Source organism: Vanellus vanellus (assembly GCF_965231255.1).
Source record: "Vanellus vanellus genome assembly, chromosome: 1".
In the NCBI taxonomy this organism is placed as follows: domain Eukaryota; kingdom Metazoa; phylum Chordata; class Aves; order Charadriiformes; family Charadriidae; genus Vanellus; species Vanellus vanellus.
The window spans coordinates 103,616,529-103,635,308 of NC_138905.1; the positions used below are offsets into that span (position 1 = coordinate 103,616,529).

Here is an 18,780-nt window from a genome sequence, read left to right on the forward strand (position 1 = left end):
TGCACTTACTCAAATTGCTCTTTTTTAATTACATGCATTAATAGACAACTGAATGACAAAAGAATAAGTCTATTGATCCTACGATTTCTCCTTCAGTTTATAACTTTTCCCTCAAAAAGCATTTACTCCAACAATATTTTGCAATTACAACCAGGCAAGTACATATCCGTATCGAGTACGCCACATAGATGTGAAGTTCACCCACATGACACACAATTTATAAAGAATATGCGGAGTATTCTTTTCCTACAGAGCTGTTCTTTACCTGCTGTATCTTTCTCTAAACACTTTCTGATGGCTTATTCCCCTGCCTGCGTGCTTCCTCTCCCTTTTCCCCCAAATCTTTTCCCCACCATAGCACTGCAACAGAAGCAAGCATGTATACATTTGGTAAGCAAGGAGACAATCTTAAGCAAGACATCAAAAAAAAAAAGGGTGTAAAAATATCTCTTTTTCCAAGCCCCGCAAATGCAAAATTATCTAGAGAAAGCAAAACCAGAAACCAACAAATTTGCTCATAAAAGCTGTTGTTAGGTTACTGAAATTAACCTTCTCCTTCTCTCCATCTATAACAGAGGCAGCCTACATTTTGCTGCAAATGAAATGTGTTAAAAAATTGGATTGACTAATGTCATTATATGGGGTCACCTTATGCAAAGCTATCACCAGTGGTTTTCATTTACAATAATACAGAATTTAGACTAATCTTTGAAAGTTCATGAAGATGTGCTGGTTACGCATGGCAATCTGTATACACAAGGAGCACTGCTTCATGCCTACTATTTGGAACAAAAGTCAAACTTGACCACCTGAGTCATCACCTACACTGACAGACTGCAGAGGGAGCCTCAGTCAGTAAGTATCAGTAGGTTCAAATTAGTTATGGACACATTCATAAAGCTCTTTTTTTAAACAGAGACAGTTAATCTGCTTTTTTTTTTTTATACAGACAACTTTATCAAACTTTTCGTTGTTAACAATGTATACATTTTACTTTTAAATTATCATTTGTGTGTGTTAATGGGAAAGTTATTTCCCAAAATTTACATTTGCCTTTAAAGAGAAATTCAGGACTCAAAGGTGTTTATCCTCACATCATTTACATAACGGTCTTCAAAATTCCAAAACGGCTATAGCAAAGCTTCACCTTTTCCTTCTATTCAAGTGGGATAGTAGGACAATTTGTTTCTTCAAGTTTGCATCTTAAGTACAGTACCTTCTACCGTGCTTTAGGACAAAATAATATGCATGGTAACACAGTACTTCAACCACTAATGGTACACATTTCTGTTTCAGTAAAATCACAACTGTGTGCCAAAAGAAGGATGGGGAAATTCTTTATCAAGGAACTACTAAAAAAAAAAAAAAAACAAAACATTTTTAAAAGAAAATATACTGTATTTATAAATTTCTATGTGCAAAGTAATGTTTCACTATTAAAGCAGGCACAGTAATTTCCCAAAATTATGATTCGATGTCTGTAATTTAATGATTACTGTTGAAATATGATTCATTTTATTATCAATTCATTTAACACCAATATAGCAAGCGGGAAGAAACAATAGTTGAGATCACCATTAAAAAAAAAAACCTCATGTAGCACAGATGCTGGCAGTTAATTGTGAGTTGAAAAGTTATGCGTTTAAGTACAATCAGCGTATCACATCCAATGACTAAACTCAAAGAATATCAGAGAACACTCTGGCAGTAATACATGAAATGAGGAAGTGTTGATTTTTCTGCTTTCCCAACAAGGGGGGGTGGGGGGGAAGCCATTTTTATTGTCATAGCACTTCCAACAAGTTGGTATTAAAAAGGAGATTTCATGCCGAAGTCGGCTGTTTAATCAGATAAAGAAGGCTTTCCTATTTCCCATTGTATAGATCAAGTTGGCTACGGGAGCCACACAGAGCTTTGAGTAGCACATTTTTCCGTGAGGGCTGTATCGTTTGATCATAGCAAAGCACAAGGACTGCTGGGTAATCTGAATCAGAGCTGCAGAAAAAGGGAGCCAGGCAGCCTGCTGAGGCCAAGATAACCATGTCACCCCAGCATCCCACAGCACTCCCAATCGTGGACCTAGGTGTGGGGGGGAATCACCTATCTCCATTTACAAATTTGTCATGGAGGTTGTCACATGGGTCCCAGTTAATGCAGTGTTTTCTACAAAGCCCATCTATAATGATTTTAATATATGCTTGTTAAGGCCAGCCTCCCTATACTGATAAAGATTCTCTTGATTGCTTTCAAAACATAAAATTCCAAAACCTTGCTTCTTTGAAAGGCTATATGTAGAATTTTCTATATAGGTCTTAGCAAGAGATGTAGCAATTTGTGAAGCCAATAAAACCCTGTCCTCTAAAGACAGAGTTTTTATTAGAGGACAGGACACATCTAAAGAGGTGTCTCTCTACCTGTGATGCTGTTCATAGCCTTCCCCAGCAGACTGGAAGCTGCAAAGGATTGGTGGGTTAAGTCACCCGATATTCAGAATGATGACAGATGAACCTCTTGATAGGTTAATAGGTCAGAAGGGACCCCTGAGCAGGACCAAGTTTAGAAGCTCAGCTTTTCACCAGGTACTGTCCCTGAAATACCTCCCTGGCATCTCCAGCCTCATAACCTTCCTACAGTAGCAAGCAGCCCTTCAAGCCTCCACTTTCTTCTGTTAACTCCTCTTTCACACATGCTGATTCTGAACCAAATTTCACTCTGGGCTGTGAAGTAGGCACTGCAAAGTGACCCATCCAAGCATTTTAACTCTTTTCACTGAAAAGTTTCACTCTTTTTCACTGTTGAAGCTGCTGACCCGGAGAATAAGTCTTCAAAGCTGCAGTCAAAAAAGCACCCAAATGCCACCGTTAGTCCTACCCCCCGAACAAAGACTGACTCAAGCCACTATCTGCCACTGTATCCTGAAATGCAAGCTAATGACTTTGCCATGCTTCCACCAATATTGCTATTCTTCCATGCACCACCAGTATTGGTAATAATTTATAACATAAGTTCTAGTCTCTCTGTATAAGCACAGCACATAAAAGCCCATAATGTGAACTAGGAACTAACGTGCTACCTTGTTTTTATGCTGGATTTTTAAGTAGAAGCCACAGTACTAACTGTGGCAATTCCAATTAGCTTATTTATTTTCTGAGTCCCAGTGGGCAAGAACATAACTGTTTCCCACAGAAGAATTTGGAGTGGAATAAAAGACAGCACTGAAAGTTTAAGGTGTTTCATTTAATAAATCTAAAAGAAAATGGTTGGGGGGTAGTGGTTTTTTGCTGTTGCTTCCCCCCCACACCATCATCCCATTGTCTTAAATATTAAGTTTTAAGAAAAGTGGAGCAGGTTCCTCTCTGATCTATATACTGCAGATAGGCTATGTGCCCATCCATTCATAAAAGAGAATAAGGGACTCGCACAGTAAAACTTCGTTTTGCTTTTTGCATTCCAAGTTTCCTTTTGTTTTCACACACTGAAGTTTTGTAGAGGTGATCACTTTTCCCAAGCATTCAAAAAATTTCTACACTCCCCTTTCACTTCTTCACAAGAATTTGCATTGCCAAGACACTTGCAGTCTAGCACTTTAAATTCCATATATATTCAGTGTGGTATTAACTGACACAGTACTATCTCTAAATGCAACGCTCATTCACACAAACACCGCTGGGAACTGAATGATCTAATCTCCATGCATCTGAAAACTTAGAGTTTTGAGTTAGCAATTTTTCATGCACAGTTATGTCAGTTTGCCATTCAGAAAGCAGTTATTCCTTCCAACAGCTTAATCCTAGAATTCTGGACTAGCCCAGGCTGGAAGAGACCTCAAAAGATCACCTGGTCCAACCTATTGTGGGAAAGGGAGCCTAGATGAGAATCTCTAGCACCCTGTCCAATTGCATCACAAAATCCCCAAAGTTTAGTAAAATCTTAATGTTTAGAAATGAACAGAAACAAAAACCCCCACCTAAATTACAAAAAGCTATTCTGAGGATCACATAATCCTAGTCTAAAGACCAAAAGCTTTAGCAATCAAATCATACTACTGCTCTTAAATTAGTAAAACCCTCTACGTGCACAGGCATTATAGTAAGATAAAAATGTTTACAGTTTTGAAAAAGTATTTAGAGAATTTAACATAAGCTACCCATCAACAGCACATTTATGCTGAATAAAGAAAAAAGCTACTAATTCAAAGCACAGCTGTTACCAACATAAACCAGCAAATCTTCAGGCACAGGACCTCTGCACTTAGGTAACAGCAAACAGTACCTGCAACACTAAAATAAAAGTTCATTCCTTATTAGTACCTCACTAACAAAAACATCTATCACATACTCTTAACTCCAGCTGCAGCATGCCAGAATTCAACTTCCACGATATGCTTATCATAAATGACAGGCTACACAAGATATTTTTTATTTTCTGCAGAAAGACAACTGCAACCATCATTCTCCTGTTATGTTTTTCATCTTCTTTACATGCTGTCCATGATATCCTCCCACTCACTAGTGGGTGCTTTTCAAGTCTCCATATTTCTTCAGAGGAAGAAATATGTGAAGAGGTCGTTTAATTCTAACCTCACTTAAATGGATATATGCTCAATACAATTTAATGCAAATGATTACTGCAGCAGTAAGCCACAGGAAGAAATCAGTATATCCTACATTTTCTCCTGTTATTAGAAAGGCTTTCAGCACACTTACAACACCACACTTAGGCCCAACCTATACATAGAAACCACCTTTGTCAAACTAAGCCAAAGGTGAAGAACATTTTACTCGCTGAGGTCAGAAAAAGCCTTACAAAAAATACCTGGCATACCACTTTAACACACTTTGCGCTATTCACTGATAATGTACAGTCAGATGGCCCAGAAGTCTCAGGCAACCTTTCAGTTAAGCCAATAAGCCAGCTCTAAACAGACACACAGTTATGTCAACAAAAGAAATGCAGGCTAGTTAAACTCAATGTTTTTACTGGCATTTTTACTGGGGCTATATTTGGAAGTCGTATCACTTTAAAAATATAAGAAAAATGCTAAATAATTCTTTTTGACTATCACAAGGCAATGGGTAAGAGTATGCACTGAACAGTCAGCTCTGCTACCTGTGAAATGGAGGTATACAACCCGGTGATAAATGGAAGTGCTCGGAGAGCAGCAAACAGCTGACCATTTCCGAAGGCTGAGGGGAGGAAGTTTTCTGGTACAATTTGCAGGTCAACACACCCTTGAAAAGAGACTAAGAAAACATTTCACCTGCTTTGGAAAAAAATAGGACTAAGAAAGGCAATCCAGAATTGAACAAATTATTCTGAGGCAAGAGATGTAACAGGACGCTATTGCTCTCACATTTTCAGTTTTAAAAGTACATATGTTTCTCTCACCTGAAAAGAATCACATCTGAGTAATGGTGGAAAAAAAAAAAAAAAAGTATTTTCCTCTTCATTCCTGTCAGCAAGGTTTTTGACTAGTATAGCTGAAACAGGTCCAGATAAATAAAAATGCAAGGTCTCAGTTTCCCAGACTCTGGGGGTGAATTTAAAGGTAAGCAGCAATTAGGTTTACTTTGAGAGAGATCTGGATCATATTAGTCACCATTATCACATAATAAACAGGTCACAGTATCACGCGTAGATGCTTCTTGGTTTGCTAGCAAGATCTGAAGAAAACTGAGAATAAAGATAAAATACACTGCAGTGAAGTCACTGTACTGAATTCATGACATCATAATTGTTGCCATGGCAACTAGCTAGTATCAAGCACAGAATACTGCTTTCACTGCAGAATCAAGGAGCACCTGTGCTGCCACAAAAGAAATGTTCTTATTCAAACACAAATCTAGTCAACAACACAGGAAATAAGATATTACTGTAAGTAAATTGCCTTTTCAATACCTCTTATTTTGTTCACCTGGTGTGAGACTTCTTAAATGCTCCGGCACACATAAAGAGGTCTGATAAAGTATACACGTGATAAAGAGAGTCTAATTGAAAAAATGATGTTTTTCTTCCACAGCGTTCCTCAATTTTTCCAGTACAGAGTAATTCTTCTCTTTGTGCCTTCCTCTCCTATGCATATGACTGCAGTCATATACAACAAACCTCTGTTCATAGAGGAAACAGAGGGCAAAAACTGCAAAGAAAAAAAAAATTTCCAGTTTTTATTTCAACAAGCTGGACAGATAGTCAAATTGGAACTGTCACACAGCAGCAGACTAATTGATAGAGAACATATTCCACATTTAGAGCCCACAACTCCTTTTGTTTAAGGACTGCCCCAGCAGGGCCTTCAGACACCAGTCGTTCATTTTTCAACGCACTCACTAAATGCAATGCTTCAAATTTGCAGGGCTCTGAGAACAGATAAAAACCTCACCCCTTTTCTAAACAGTCCTCTTTTACATGAGGAATATCTGCTATTCCCAGCTCTTTACCATTCACAAATATAAAAGCTTCAAAGCTTCAGAAATTAAATCTTTTCCAAAAAAAAACCCAAAACCCAGAAGCTAAGCAGTTGACAATTTATTGGGTCACAACTATGTTTGTGACTAATGGTTAAGCATTAAATGCACAAATGCCACATTTGATGTTGCAATCTCAAATATTTGTTGAAATATATCACTCAGTATTACAGAAGCACATGAAGGAAAACACACCTGAAAATTAACTTCTTCATATTAACTTGCTGAATGAAAAAGTCAGAGCTCTAGGTCAGTAATACCAGATAGTGTTTCCACAGTTCAGCCTTAGAGTTGATTAGCACCAAAGGAATTGTTTTAACACAAGTTTTAATAAACAGACCACACCATATAGTAAAGTATAAAGTATACTTATTTGCTACCTCAGTGGTTCTTAAAGAGGAATCCACAAATTATTGCCGGACTGGAGAACACTTCCACACAACCATATGTAATTAGTCAATGTGTCTAAACAGTTTCAGGATGCACTGATGGGGTTTTTCAGCTTCTAAGAAAACCAAACTGTCCTAGTTACCAATTAAACAGCAGCACCACATTTCTATATTGGCTTTGTGCCTTTGTTCAACACTTTCTCTATTGCTATCAAGTACAGCAATCACACCAGAACCAAAGGACAGAAGTACAGAAGTAACCTGTCTATCCAGTCCCTGCTCTCTTTACAAAGACTGTCTCAACAAATGAGTATTAGACAAAGTAGAGAATGCAAACAATAAAATGAGGAGTTCCAGATACATATGACTCGTAGACAGCTGTAGCCCACACATTTTTGTCTTCAGTGTTCTGCTAATATTATTTCACACAGCCAAGAATGGTGATCACTACCTAAATGATGGCACCATGAAAATCCTCACTTTAACTAACCTTCTGCAATACGAAGTGTTGTCAGGACACAACTATAGTTGACAACATATTCTAAGGAAATTGTTGAATGTGTCAATCTACTCCCTGCCACTGAAAAGTAAAGAAATGAACAATCTTCCACATGTTTTTAAAAACCTTAGGGACATATGCTGCCTTTGGTGATAACAAGTTGTGTATACAAGAATGCATCCTAATACATGTGTATACAAGAATATATGCTAATACATCAAGTACAGTTAATACAACTGCCCCAAACTCAGAAAACTGAAAGAAGCAAGTTGATAAAACCTCAAGCAAGTTACGTCAGTAATGCAGAGTTCTCAACTTCTCTGCAATTCTGAGTATAAATTTCTTGAAGTGTCTGTATTATAAAATTCACAGACGTATTTGTGATGTAAATAAATGGCAATGACCTTCCCTTCCTCATTAGTAAACACAGAATTTTTAGCTCCAAACACCACAATATGAAATCACTACTTAATAAATGAAAAAAAAATACCACTGCGCCTGCAGTTTTGCTTTTTGAAAGACTGACAGATTGACTGATCCCTTAAGAAATTAATGTGTCTTCTCCAAGTGCACACAGAAAATTATGGATTGTCCCAAGACTTCAGAGAGCTTTTCACATAACTTTAAAATTAACTTGTTGAATTAGGTTTTCCCCAACAGTCCTTCTGTTACACCTAACTTTTGCTTATGTTAACACTAAACAGGGGAATGAGAAGATGGAAGTGCTGGCCCACCTTTGTACATGGGGTTTTTTTGTTTGGTTGGTTTTTTGTATTATTAATTTATCAATATTGTAACAAAAGCAACAACAGAAAATTTTCTGCTAGGATCTTTAGAGGTGCCCACAACACTTGCAAATCTTACTAGAGACACCACAACACAAAAGAAACGCTACCTATCCCTCCACTCCCCCCCAGCAAACCAAGTTGGGAAAGGCTAAGAGATTTAAGATGCCAAACAACTATTTTAACCCTTATGCCTTTATTCAAACTTCCATATAGCAAATCCTTTCCACTGTTGCAGAGTTCATCATTCACAATTACAGAAAACTTAAATGTATAGGCACTTAAATACAATGCTATACCCTTTAAATTTAGCTGTTAGTTTATAAATAGTTATGTTTACTATAGATACTATTAAAACGTGTTACAAGATGTGCCTGGATCCATTTTCAATTTTAACTATGTTGAGAATGATACAAATGAAGTAGTTTTTCCCAACACATGCAGAGCTAAAGCATGTTCTCAGCAATTTTTAGGGCACTGGGCTTTAGAAGTCCTTAGTATATTTGGAACAAGTCCCTTCTGCACCACTGAACTGTACGGTATAAGGTGCAACCATGTTGCAACTAGGTTCCAAACCAAATTAAATCATATCACAATAAAACACAGCGTTTTTATGTCTCAGAACTGAGAGGAGATATTCTTTACAATGCCATTGTCTCCCACTGTATTGAGCAAAGGAATTGTCTTGAAATAAAATAAGCTCAAAAATTATAGGAATTTCTGCAGTCCCTGTCTGTAGGATAGTTCTCAAACACGCTCAAGACCCCCAGTGGATCTTAAGGAGTTGAGAATCCACTCAGTTGTGGATCTTTTCCATGAAGTAGTAAGAGAGGCTGAATTTTTAACACCCACTCTTTTATCTTCCCCTTATCTTCACAAAGTAAGACAGCAAAAGGAGCTTCCAGTTCTCTAGTTCCCTGATAGGGAACTAGAAATTAGTAGGAAAGCCCTTGAAGCAATCCCTCAGTCGTTTTCCATACCTAGGAATGTGCAGAACAGACAGGGAACATCACCTTTCCTGAACTCTTTTATGGTGCGCCTGAACACTTTAGGATGAGAAAAGAACTACATACAAAACTTAAGATGGACTGAGAAGTAAGTGGGAAGGATCTTTTCTTTTTGTTTGAAAGACAATACCAAAATCACCATACTGGCTTAGACCAACGATCTACCCAACCCTCCTCCAACAGCAGTCACCAGTAGACACCTAGGAAAGAATGTAAAAATGGGAAGTAGAGGGATAGTTTCATTGATTACATTTCCAAATGCCAAGAATTTGCAGCTCAGCACTTGCCTAAGCCAGAGGTGAAGAACAACATGGAACAGACTGCTTAGCCCTTCTTTGTACAACCTTGCACACACTGAAAAAAGAAAAAGGGTAAGCAGCAAAGGTTAGTTTAAAAACAGATACATGAAAAGTTTCTGCAACTTTAGAAGATCTAGGTTTTTTTGCAAAACTGAGTAAAATCAACTCTGGAAAATGATCAGGTTTCTTGTTTACACCCCCACCCCCACCCCCCCCCAATGTGTTCTCATTTGAGAGCTTTGACTAAAAGCTTGCCCTACAACTGTTGCTACTTCAACGCATTTTTCTAGTGCAGTGGTTGGCAAAATTTGATAGGCAGCGGTGCAGCCTGGCAGCTGATGGCTTCTTTCTTAATTTGGTACACTCCTCCTAACCAAAGAGAAGCTATGCTGGCAGTAAAATAATACTTGGCTAAAGGTTAGCAATGATGAGATTCAAACAACTTGCCATGTGAGACAATGCAAGTGATTTGAAGTCAGAAGCTACTAGACCTCAGAGGAAATAAATGTACAGAAGTGTATGTTCCCGAGTTTAGCTAGCTTTGTTGCCATAAGCTGTCTACAGTAACCTAAAGTTACCATATTCTGACTGAAATGGAACAGCAAGTAAAGATAACCTCATGATAAAGTCTGTTTAAGGGAAATGACTTGTAAATCACATGCTTCACTTGAGATACTGGAAATCCTCATAACAATTTACATTGTGTAGTTCAGATCAACATAAATTCAATAAAAACAGAAAAGTAACACTGGAAAGTTCAATATAGCCTGAAAAGTACCACGTCTTTCTAACACTGAGAACAAGACACCCTCATTCAGAAACAAATGTTACAAGTGGAAAGTTACTGCTCCCTTTGCTCTCCTACCTCCAGTTTCTCCACACAATCCCAACCCATTTCTGCCAAAAGCTAGGACACAGTTTTACACAGGCTTTGTCAAAACAGACAATAGTCCAGAAAGTGATGGCCCAATACTCTTCCTGCTTATGTTCCCACTTCTTTTTGGCAGCGGCCCACCCTTAAATTGGATTAAGTGTAACATGAACTGCACCCTCAGGTATGATGACAAAGCAACACAGACTATCCCTCACTCACAGATTTCAATCACAATTATCTGGGCTACTTTAGGCAGCTTAGATCACAGTCTTTACCAACTCAGCTAATTTTAACTGAAATGGCTTAGACAGTACCCAAATGGGCAGACCCAGCAATAGATGCAGGGGAACAGGAAACTCCAACAGTCAGAAGCAGTAATGTCTTCTACTACTACAATCAGACCTAGAAGAAACTGTGCCCAGCCCAAGCTTTCTGGTACTTTTTCTAAAGCATGCGTGCACACAGGTGTGTGTGCATGCATTGGAGGATGGGGTGGGAAACAGTCCCAGAGAAGTTGGTAGGGAGGGGAGGTAGCATTTCCCAGCATATCCATATCTCTGCAGCCTTAGAAATAAGCAAACTCAAATATCCATTTAAACCTACATTTGAAAATTCAAATAAAGTGATAACCTACTAAAGATCAGCAGGTAAGAAACAAAATGATGAATAATTAGAAAGGCATCTTTGCAACAGGATGCCTGGAAGAAACCCGAATCTCATTTCTCATTCAATAGACTGTATTAAATACTTCTACTAATAATAATGTAGAAATGAGTGATTCATCAAACATCTGAGTCATTTCTACCTGTATTCACTGTACAGTCCTCCCCCTCAGCTATATCCAAGTAGTATAAAGCTACAACTTCACACTGGTATGGTCAGGCACAAATTACTAAGTCACATGGTATTTTTCAAATAAAACTGAATCATCGAAAGGACAAAGAGAAGAAATAGCGAAGGAGCTCACTGCAAAAAGGACGGCGGCTTCCTAACAGCTCTTAAAGAAAAGGAGAGGAAAAAAGAAGCAAGCTACACCTCCAGACTGATTCAACAGGTTTTTCTACACTTATTTTTTAAGTTTTCAACTGTATTTACTATTTTAGTAACTTAGCTATTCATATCTTCCTTTTCCAAAACTTCATGCCCCATCATACAGCGTCAAACATGCTATATATGCTACTTCATTTCTATACAGCCAAATCTGATTTCTGGGAAGAAAAAAATAAAAGGAATGATGAGCAAAAGGTTCCTTGTCACAATATCATGATTTATAGAAGAGATAAATCTGTCTCAGGGTGATCGTGTTAAATGGCTGAAGCAGTTACGCTTGGGGTTTTTGTGGTTTCTTTTTTTAAACGTTGTTTTACAGGGCTATCAGTCCGAAATTTAGCAGAAGTAACAGTGTCTGTAATTTCCCAATTACTTTTGCCAATATGTCCTTTTAAGCCACAGACGTTTTTAGAGAGGTGTCTCATCGTAAGCAGCACTAAAATAATGGGAGCCACTTAAAGGTCTCATCCACAATTTTTATTTAAGAGTTTCTGCCGTGGCTGCCATTAATGCAATCATTCCTATGACAGTACAAACCATGCCAGATCTTCAGCATCTATTGGTTTCTAAGCTACTCTTTTACTTAGGTGCAGTTTCATCACTGGCTTCAGTGGTCTATGTGTAGCCTGCTGCTAGAATAGGAGGTCCAGCATAGTGCCCATGGCTATACATTCCCCTTGCTTCCCTTGGGCCAGTACCATTTTAGATGAACTGGAGTTCATCAACTCAACTGTGGTGTCACAGTGGTTTATGTCAATCTAAAAGCAAAGCTATATAATACAACTAAGCTAGCCAGAATGCTAGCTGCTGCTTTTGAAAAGAGGAAGCTTAATTTCTCTTCCTTCTTTCCCCTTACTCCACTTTCACTCACATGGTTCTAGCCTCTCTCTGGAACCTGAATGCCTTTGTTGAATCAATTTCAACTCACAAATCAAACATCAAAAATTATCTGGGACTAGTTTTCCACCAGGTTAGCAAATTAAGCTAGAGCATCCTGGAAACCAGTAAATGTTAGGACAGGTGCCAAGTAAGTGGTAGGATCACATGGCTTGAGAGCATGACTCCCCATTTATGCCAATAGGAAAGCCATCAGAGAGAATGAAATTATGAGAAGACTTGGGTCAACATGTGTGCTTCTTGTTCCCTTCCTTGATTGGTACTGCTATTTGTCTAATCTCATTGTGAACCAGTTCAGAGAGCTAAACCAACAAAAAAACTATTCATTATTTTTGGCAAGGCTTGTTTTCTGCCAATTTAATTCCCTGAACTAGCTCAGCAAAGGAATCAGGCAAGCATCTGCACCAGTGCAGAGAAGGGGACAGGAACACACAGGGAGATGAGGACAGGCTCGGGTTGATTTAAATTGTCACTGAACTGCATACCCTACAGCAGATCTACATCACATTGTAGTTAGAACTGACAGTAATCTGCCTTTACAACAGGAGGCCTTCATCGCTGATGAGCGTACACAAACAGCACCAGCACTGAAACATCCTAAGCAAAGTTTAACCCAGGCACAAGCTTGTATGATTACATGAAAAAGCAGAAGAATCACAGTATTCTTACCTTCAGAAATACTACAAAACGTTAGCTAATTATTCCCCCAGCAATGCCTCTGTGAAAGTGTGCTCTGTATTTCCCATTACACAGATTTAGCCTAGAAGAGCAAAGCAAGCAAAACTAGTGACCAACTCAGGACTGGAACCCAGTAAATCCTCTATACCAAACCAACACTTCATCACTCAACTGTGTTTATTAACCCTAAGCTAATTCAATTAGCCAGTAGCAGTCTATAAAAAACTCCTTTCGCAAAGACTTTGTAATGCACTATAGAGCTCATAATTTATAATAGCTATGTTAACAAATTTGGATATGTCCTAGCCAGTTGTGAATTAAGAAACTTGGGAAAGGAATAATACTGAGATCTTAAGTAATTATTTCCTTTTCTACAGAGAAAAATAAGCGTGCATGAAGCAGCACGAGGGCTTATTCACACAATTCAAGAATCTTAATGCAAAGAACCATAGAAAAGAAAATACATCTGTGTACATGTTCTTTCTCAGATTAGCGTTGTCAAACAGCTTTAAGTGAAATACAAGCAATTAGTTAATACTCACTAACCAAGACCAGTATCATTCCTTAAATTTATCTCCCGCATTCAGTCCAACAAATCCCACGCTTAACTTGCCCTGTATAACAATGTAGCACAATAGGAAAAGGGGTGGGAAAATTTGTCAACATCGAAGCAAATCTCTGCAGTAGTAAACAGCCAGCACTGTAAGTCTACCCAGCAACATGAGATGGTCTCTCATTCACATACTAGCTTAAGCACCCAAACCAAGCATATCACATTTGGGACACTCAAGTCATATTTAATTTTGTTCAACATCTCCTTTTGACAACAGCTTTGTCACAGAGACTGAAAATACATATGTCATAAAAGACAGTCATTTGCCAGGACTGTCACTGATTCTCTCAAGACAGAAATAATAAAGGTGTAAGTGCAAGTAGCAGAGGCTGCCTAATTGTCAGCTGTACAAAATACCAGTATCAAGATTATTGTCCTACGGGCAACAACAGCTTGAGGGGAATAAAAAATAATGGTGAAAAAAGGTAAGAAAATTAACCGACTAGATTTGCACATTAAAAATGCTGCATTCTGTTTTGAAATCTTGAACTCCAGAGGAGCCAAAATTTAAGAAAAGTAAATGAAAACTTACTGCATGCTACAAAAAACTACTGCAAATTTGCCAGAGAACCAGGAGAAAAAAACGGCATGTCTATAGAGGAGATGAACACTAACAGAAAGAAGCTGAATGACAGATCAATCAAACAAAAACATTCTGGACAGCATGGACAAAAAATATTTACCCCCAAATTCTCTGCTTTCTCACACATCTGAACATACAGAAAACAGCAAAAACGTGCTACTCTAAATGTGGAATTTACCAGTTGAAATTTGAGAAAGATTATTTGACAATGATGTTCAAAATCTCGTTTTTCTGGGGAATACATTATTACAATTGAGCAGAAGTAGGAAAAACACTTCTTCGCACCACATAAGAGACTCTTAACACAGAATATGTTCGTGCTTCCCAGGTTTAACAGACCAAGTTGAAGGCTACCTCACTGATTCCATCAAGTGAGGCAACTCCAGACAACATCACCATTACTTGCTAAGACAAGCATTCAGAAGATATCCACATTCAGCACCAGGAAGTCAGTATTAACACTTATTTGCTGGAATTATTACTGCAGCCTAATCTTTGAGAAATTGTTAGTGACAACAAACCTGCAAATTTTTTCCTCTTAAACTGACAGAGTGGGAAGCTCAGAATCTTCCCCTTCCTTATAGGAAGTGAGGAGTAAGCTGTAGCTTCTCTAGTTGTGAAATCACCATATTGACACACACCTTTCCAATTCTGCTCCACATGCAGAATCATGGCTCCTGACATAGCTTAGCCTATTTTCCAACCAGCCCTTACAACCTTACAACTGTTAAATTTCAGTCAGTTTTGAAAAGGAAGGAAAAAAAAAAAAAAAAAAAAAAAAAAGAGGAAAAAAGGCAGAGCCACCTTGGTAACTGAGCAGAGGTAATCAGGCAGTGGAGCTATTTCATGTGGAGGACAAGCCACCTTTCTTCTGCCCCTAATAAAATAAAATCTAAAAGGACAGCCAAAACGGGAGAATATATTCACGGGGTAAGAAGTGGGAAGCACCAGAACAGTAGAACAATCCCCCACCTTCACCACAGCCAGGCAGTCCAGAGGGAAGGGGGGGGGGGAAGTTTATTTTACTCTCCCACCCACCACTGACAGAGAGGGTCCAAGAAGCAGCTTAAAATCTGTCACCCATCAGTGATAAACTAACATAAAAGTCCTTACTCAAGACTGAGGAGTAATACCCACGCACTAGTCTCGGCACCTTCTTCTGACAAGTGAAGAGGATGCCAGGGTTTGGGAAAAGGGGCTTCCCACAAACATGTTGCCTATGGGCTTCACTGGTGAAGGTGCATTTCTACCCACATCGTGTTCCAGTAAAATTTTAAGCTATAACACAGGTACATAAATATATGTTTGAGATAAACACATCTGTATTTTGGCATGTAAATACCTAAATTCAGAGTTATAAACCCCAGCTCAGCCATAAAAACTGTACAAGGCCACTGTCCACTATTCCATTCTATAAAAATTACTAAAACGTCAGTGACAAAGAAATTTTGTTTGCAAGATGCAATGTACATTTTTATCATGCTGGATAAAATATCTACAGCCTCAGCAGTGGTTAAATTGCTGCTATAAAGGAAATTGTCCTCAGATAAATGGTTTCCCTATGAGAAGGTTTCAGTGCTACACCTCACCCCAGGTCAATAAATCAAATTAACGGCACCTTGTCCTCTGGCCAATGACATCATCGGCTTGACCACATCTTGTGAAGCGAGTGCAAAAACATATGCTATTTAAGGCATGAAATCATATTACTGCTTTTTGTCCAGCCAGCCTTGTGCTGCTGGTCTGTGAAACAGTTAGTCACCTGAACAGTCTCATTACCACTTCTACAGATTTTCTTCTAGTATTCAAGGCCTGTCTTCACCAAGGGTGAAGAAAAAGGAAAAATAATCGGGGTCGTTATTTTTTAAATCAAAATGCTTTTCATTAGCTGCAGCATAGTATTTTGTGACAAATTAAATTTAGAACCAAACTACAAAATATGCCCTCTGCATTTGCATGTGAACTCTCTTCCTAGTCATGTTTCAACGATGTTTACATGCTAATCTGGCATTGCTACTTTGAAGTACCCTGCTGTTAGGTCCTTTTTCTCCACAGGGTGAAAACAATGGTCACTAATTAAAACCTACACAATTTTATCTGAAACCCACCCCTGCATAATTTTTTTAAAAATTACTGCCTCTTTCTAATAAAGTAGTCCATTTGTTTTCTTTCTAAGTAGACTAATATCTGGTTTAAAACTGAATTACTCCAGACAATTTAAAGAGGATTAATTTCAATTTTCACTTGGTGTTCTTATGACACAATCACAGAAAACTTATCTTCTTTTCTAGACCCTGTACTGCCTAGTAGTATCTTCTGTCTTGAAAGCCAAATATAAATGAAAGGGAAAAAAAAAAAAAAAAAAACCACAAGCCAGAACAGTCAAAGATACAAGCAGCAACAAAAGCATCTGACACACTGCACTGTTAAACTGCATCCACACTAAGCAAAAAGAAGGTGAATAAGATTATCTTCAATGTATTCAATTCTGTTTGTGTTCAGAGGGAGGAGGAAAGCTGTTCAGATTTTGAGTGTGTCTTCTATAGCTCTCTCAGTGCCAGGAAACGTAAATTAGAAGCAACTCTCCTTTAAGGAAAAGAATCAAGGACAAAGGGACCAAAAATGCCCAAGCCTCTGAAAAGCAGATATGAAAGGAACAGCTTTACAGTCTTGAGTTGCTATAAATTAAAAATAAGCTCCTTATTTAAAAGACATGAGTGTTTGAGAATCTATGAGCAGATCTGATGCTGCTCAAGCCCCAGGAGGGTTTTGTTTTTGCTGGCAGGGGTGGAGTGGAGATGGGGGGGTCATTTTGGTTATTAGTAAATAAATCAAGCAGCAGAGAGTGAGGCCTAGGCGCCTGCCAGAAGAGCCAGGGCCTAGCTCTCCCCCCTCCTCTCCTCACGAAGCCTGGGTTTGATCTCGGGGCCCTGTGGGTTGCCAAGAAAATTTAAAAAAAGCGAGAGAGCGAGAAAGAAGAATCATATTGAACCACAAAAGCACATGGGGCGAATGTAAAATATAAACACGGCGTTGGGCTCTGAGTGGCTGTTATTAAAGGTCTGAATTACTAAACATGAGAGGCGGGGAAAACCAGGCGGCCATTTCAATAATATAAACCTCCCCGAATTAGACATTATTCAAATGAGAAGGAGAGGGAGAGAGAGAGCGAGCGAGGGAGAGGGACGGGAACCCCCAGTGCCAGCCCACCGGGGCTGCCGACACCGCCACCCGCCCCTGACCCGGCACCCCGGGAGAGGGGACGCGGGGCCAGTACCCGCGGTGCCCAGCACCCGGGGGCGCGGGGGCCTGTCCCGGGGCCGCAGCACCCCGCTCCCTCCGAGCCCCCGGGAACAGGAGGCGAGGGGAGAGGAGGGCAAACATCGCCGGGGCAAATCCAGCCTTCGGGGGTGCAAACAGGCGGCCTCGCCCCTCGGAGAGAGGGATGGAGAAACTCTGCCCGCACACCCCCCGAGTCACCCCACGCTGAACCTGCCCTTTACGGGGGAAGGGGGTGGGGGGGAAAGCTTTATATAAAAGACAAACCACGCTGTCGTCCTACCCCTCCCCGCGGCCATCCGCACCCATCCACCCCACGCCTGCAGGCCGCGGGCTCTGGGGAAATAACCCTGGCTGGGGGGGATGCGGGGGAGGGCGAGGGGGGGGAATGAGAGGCGAGACGAGGAAACCAAGTCGTTCTCCCTCACCCGGCCCCACTGCAGGGCCGGCACCCCCGTTCCCCTCCGTCCTGCCGCCGCCGCGCCGGCGGGGGGACCCTGCCCCACTCGAGGGGGGGCACTCTCTTCCCCCCAGCCCGGCGGGCCGTGTCCCCTCCCGCGGCCCCCGCCGGGACGGCTCCAACAGCATTCCCCCCCCCACCCCCCCGCTATGAATATGTAAAGCGGCTTTTATTGTGGGCGTGCGGGCCGGGTGGCGGCTAACCACCTCCGACCGCTTTTGGGTGCGGGGATGCCTTCCCCCCACCACCACCTCTAGCTTCCCCCCCAGCCCCCCCCGCGCCGACTCCCCACCCCGACCCCACCGCCTCGCCGTTGCGCCGCCGCCGCTACCCGCGCCGCCACCCCCCATCGCCCCGCTGCCTGCCCCGGCGCCAGTGCCCCGGCGTGCGGGCGGGTGTGAGTGCGGCTCCGTGTGAGGGAGCGGGCGGGCGAGGGAGGGAGCGTGTGTGTGTGTGTGTGTGTGTGTGTCTCCCCACACGGGGAGGCTGCTTTCCTTCTTCCCCCCCCCCGCTCCCTCCTGTGCCGTTAATTATAATAATCCTGAGTACTAATAAATTATGCTAAGCGGGGCGGGCGGGCGGCGGGGGGGCCGCGTGTGCGAGTATGAATATGAATATGTAAAATGCAGTAATGATTACCTGCCGCTGCCGCCACCGCCGCCGCCGAACTCTCATCTTGACTCGCTGCTCCTCCGTCCGCCATTTTGAATATTTTAACCAAAATCGGCCGCCCGATAAACCCTCCCTCGCTCCCGGCCCCCCCCCTCCCCCTCTCCTCCCCCTTCTCCCCTCCCCCCGACGCGCGCCACCTCCCCCCCCCCCCGCCGCCCTTACTGCGCAGCCGCCAACCCACAGCGCCGCCGCCTCGCTCTGCGCATGCGCAAACTCCCCCATCTCCTCCTG

General features: G+C 41.0%; 1 protein-coding gene across 2 annotated transcripts in view; it reads right to left on the reverse strand.

The window, feature by feature from the left end:
- The window catches only part of POU2F1 (POU class 2 homeobox 1), a gene marked incomplete at its 5' end in the record, with an annotated part of 113,518 nt that extends 94,938 nt beyond the window's left edge, over window positions 1-18,580 (reverse strand). For both annotated transcript variants that reach the window (XM_082495876.1, XM_082495874.1), the window contains one exon: window positions 18,517-18,580. In XM_082495876.1, the coding sequence (XP_082352002.1) occupies window positions 18,517-18,580 (64 nt within the window). The remainder of the gene's footprint in view (window positions 1-18,516) is intronic.
- Between the last annotated feature and the right edge of the window lie 200 nt (window positions 18,581-18,780).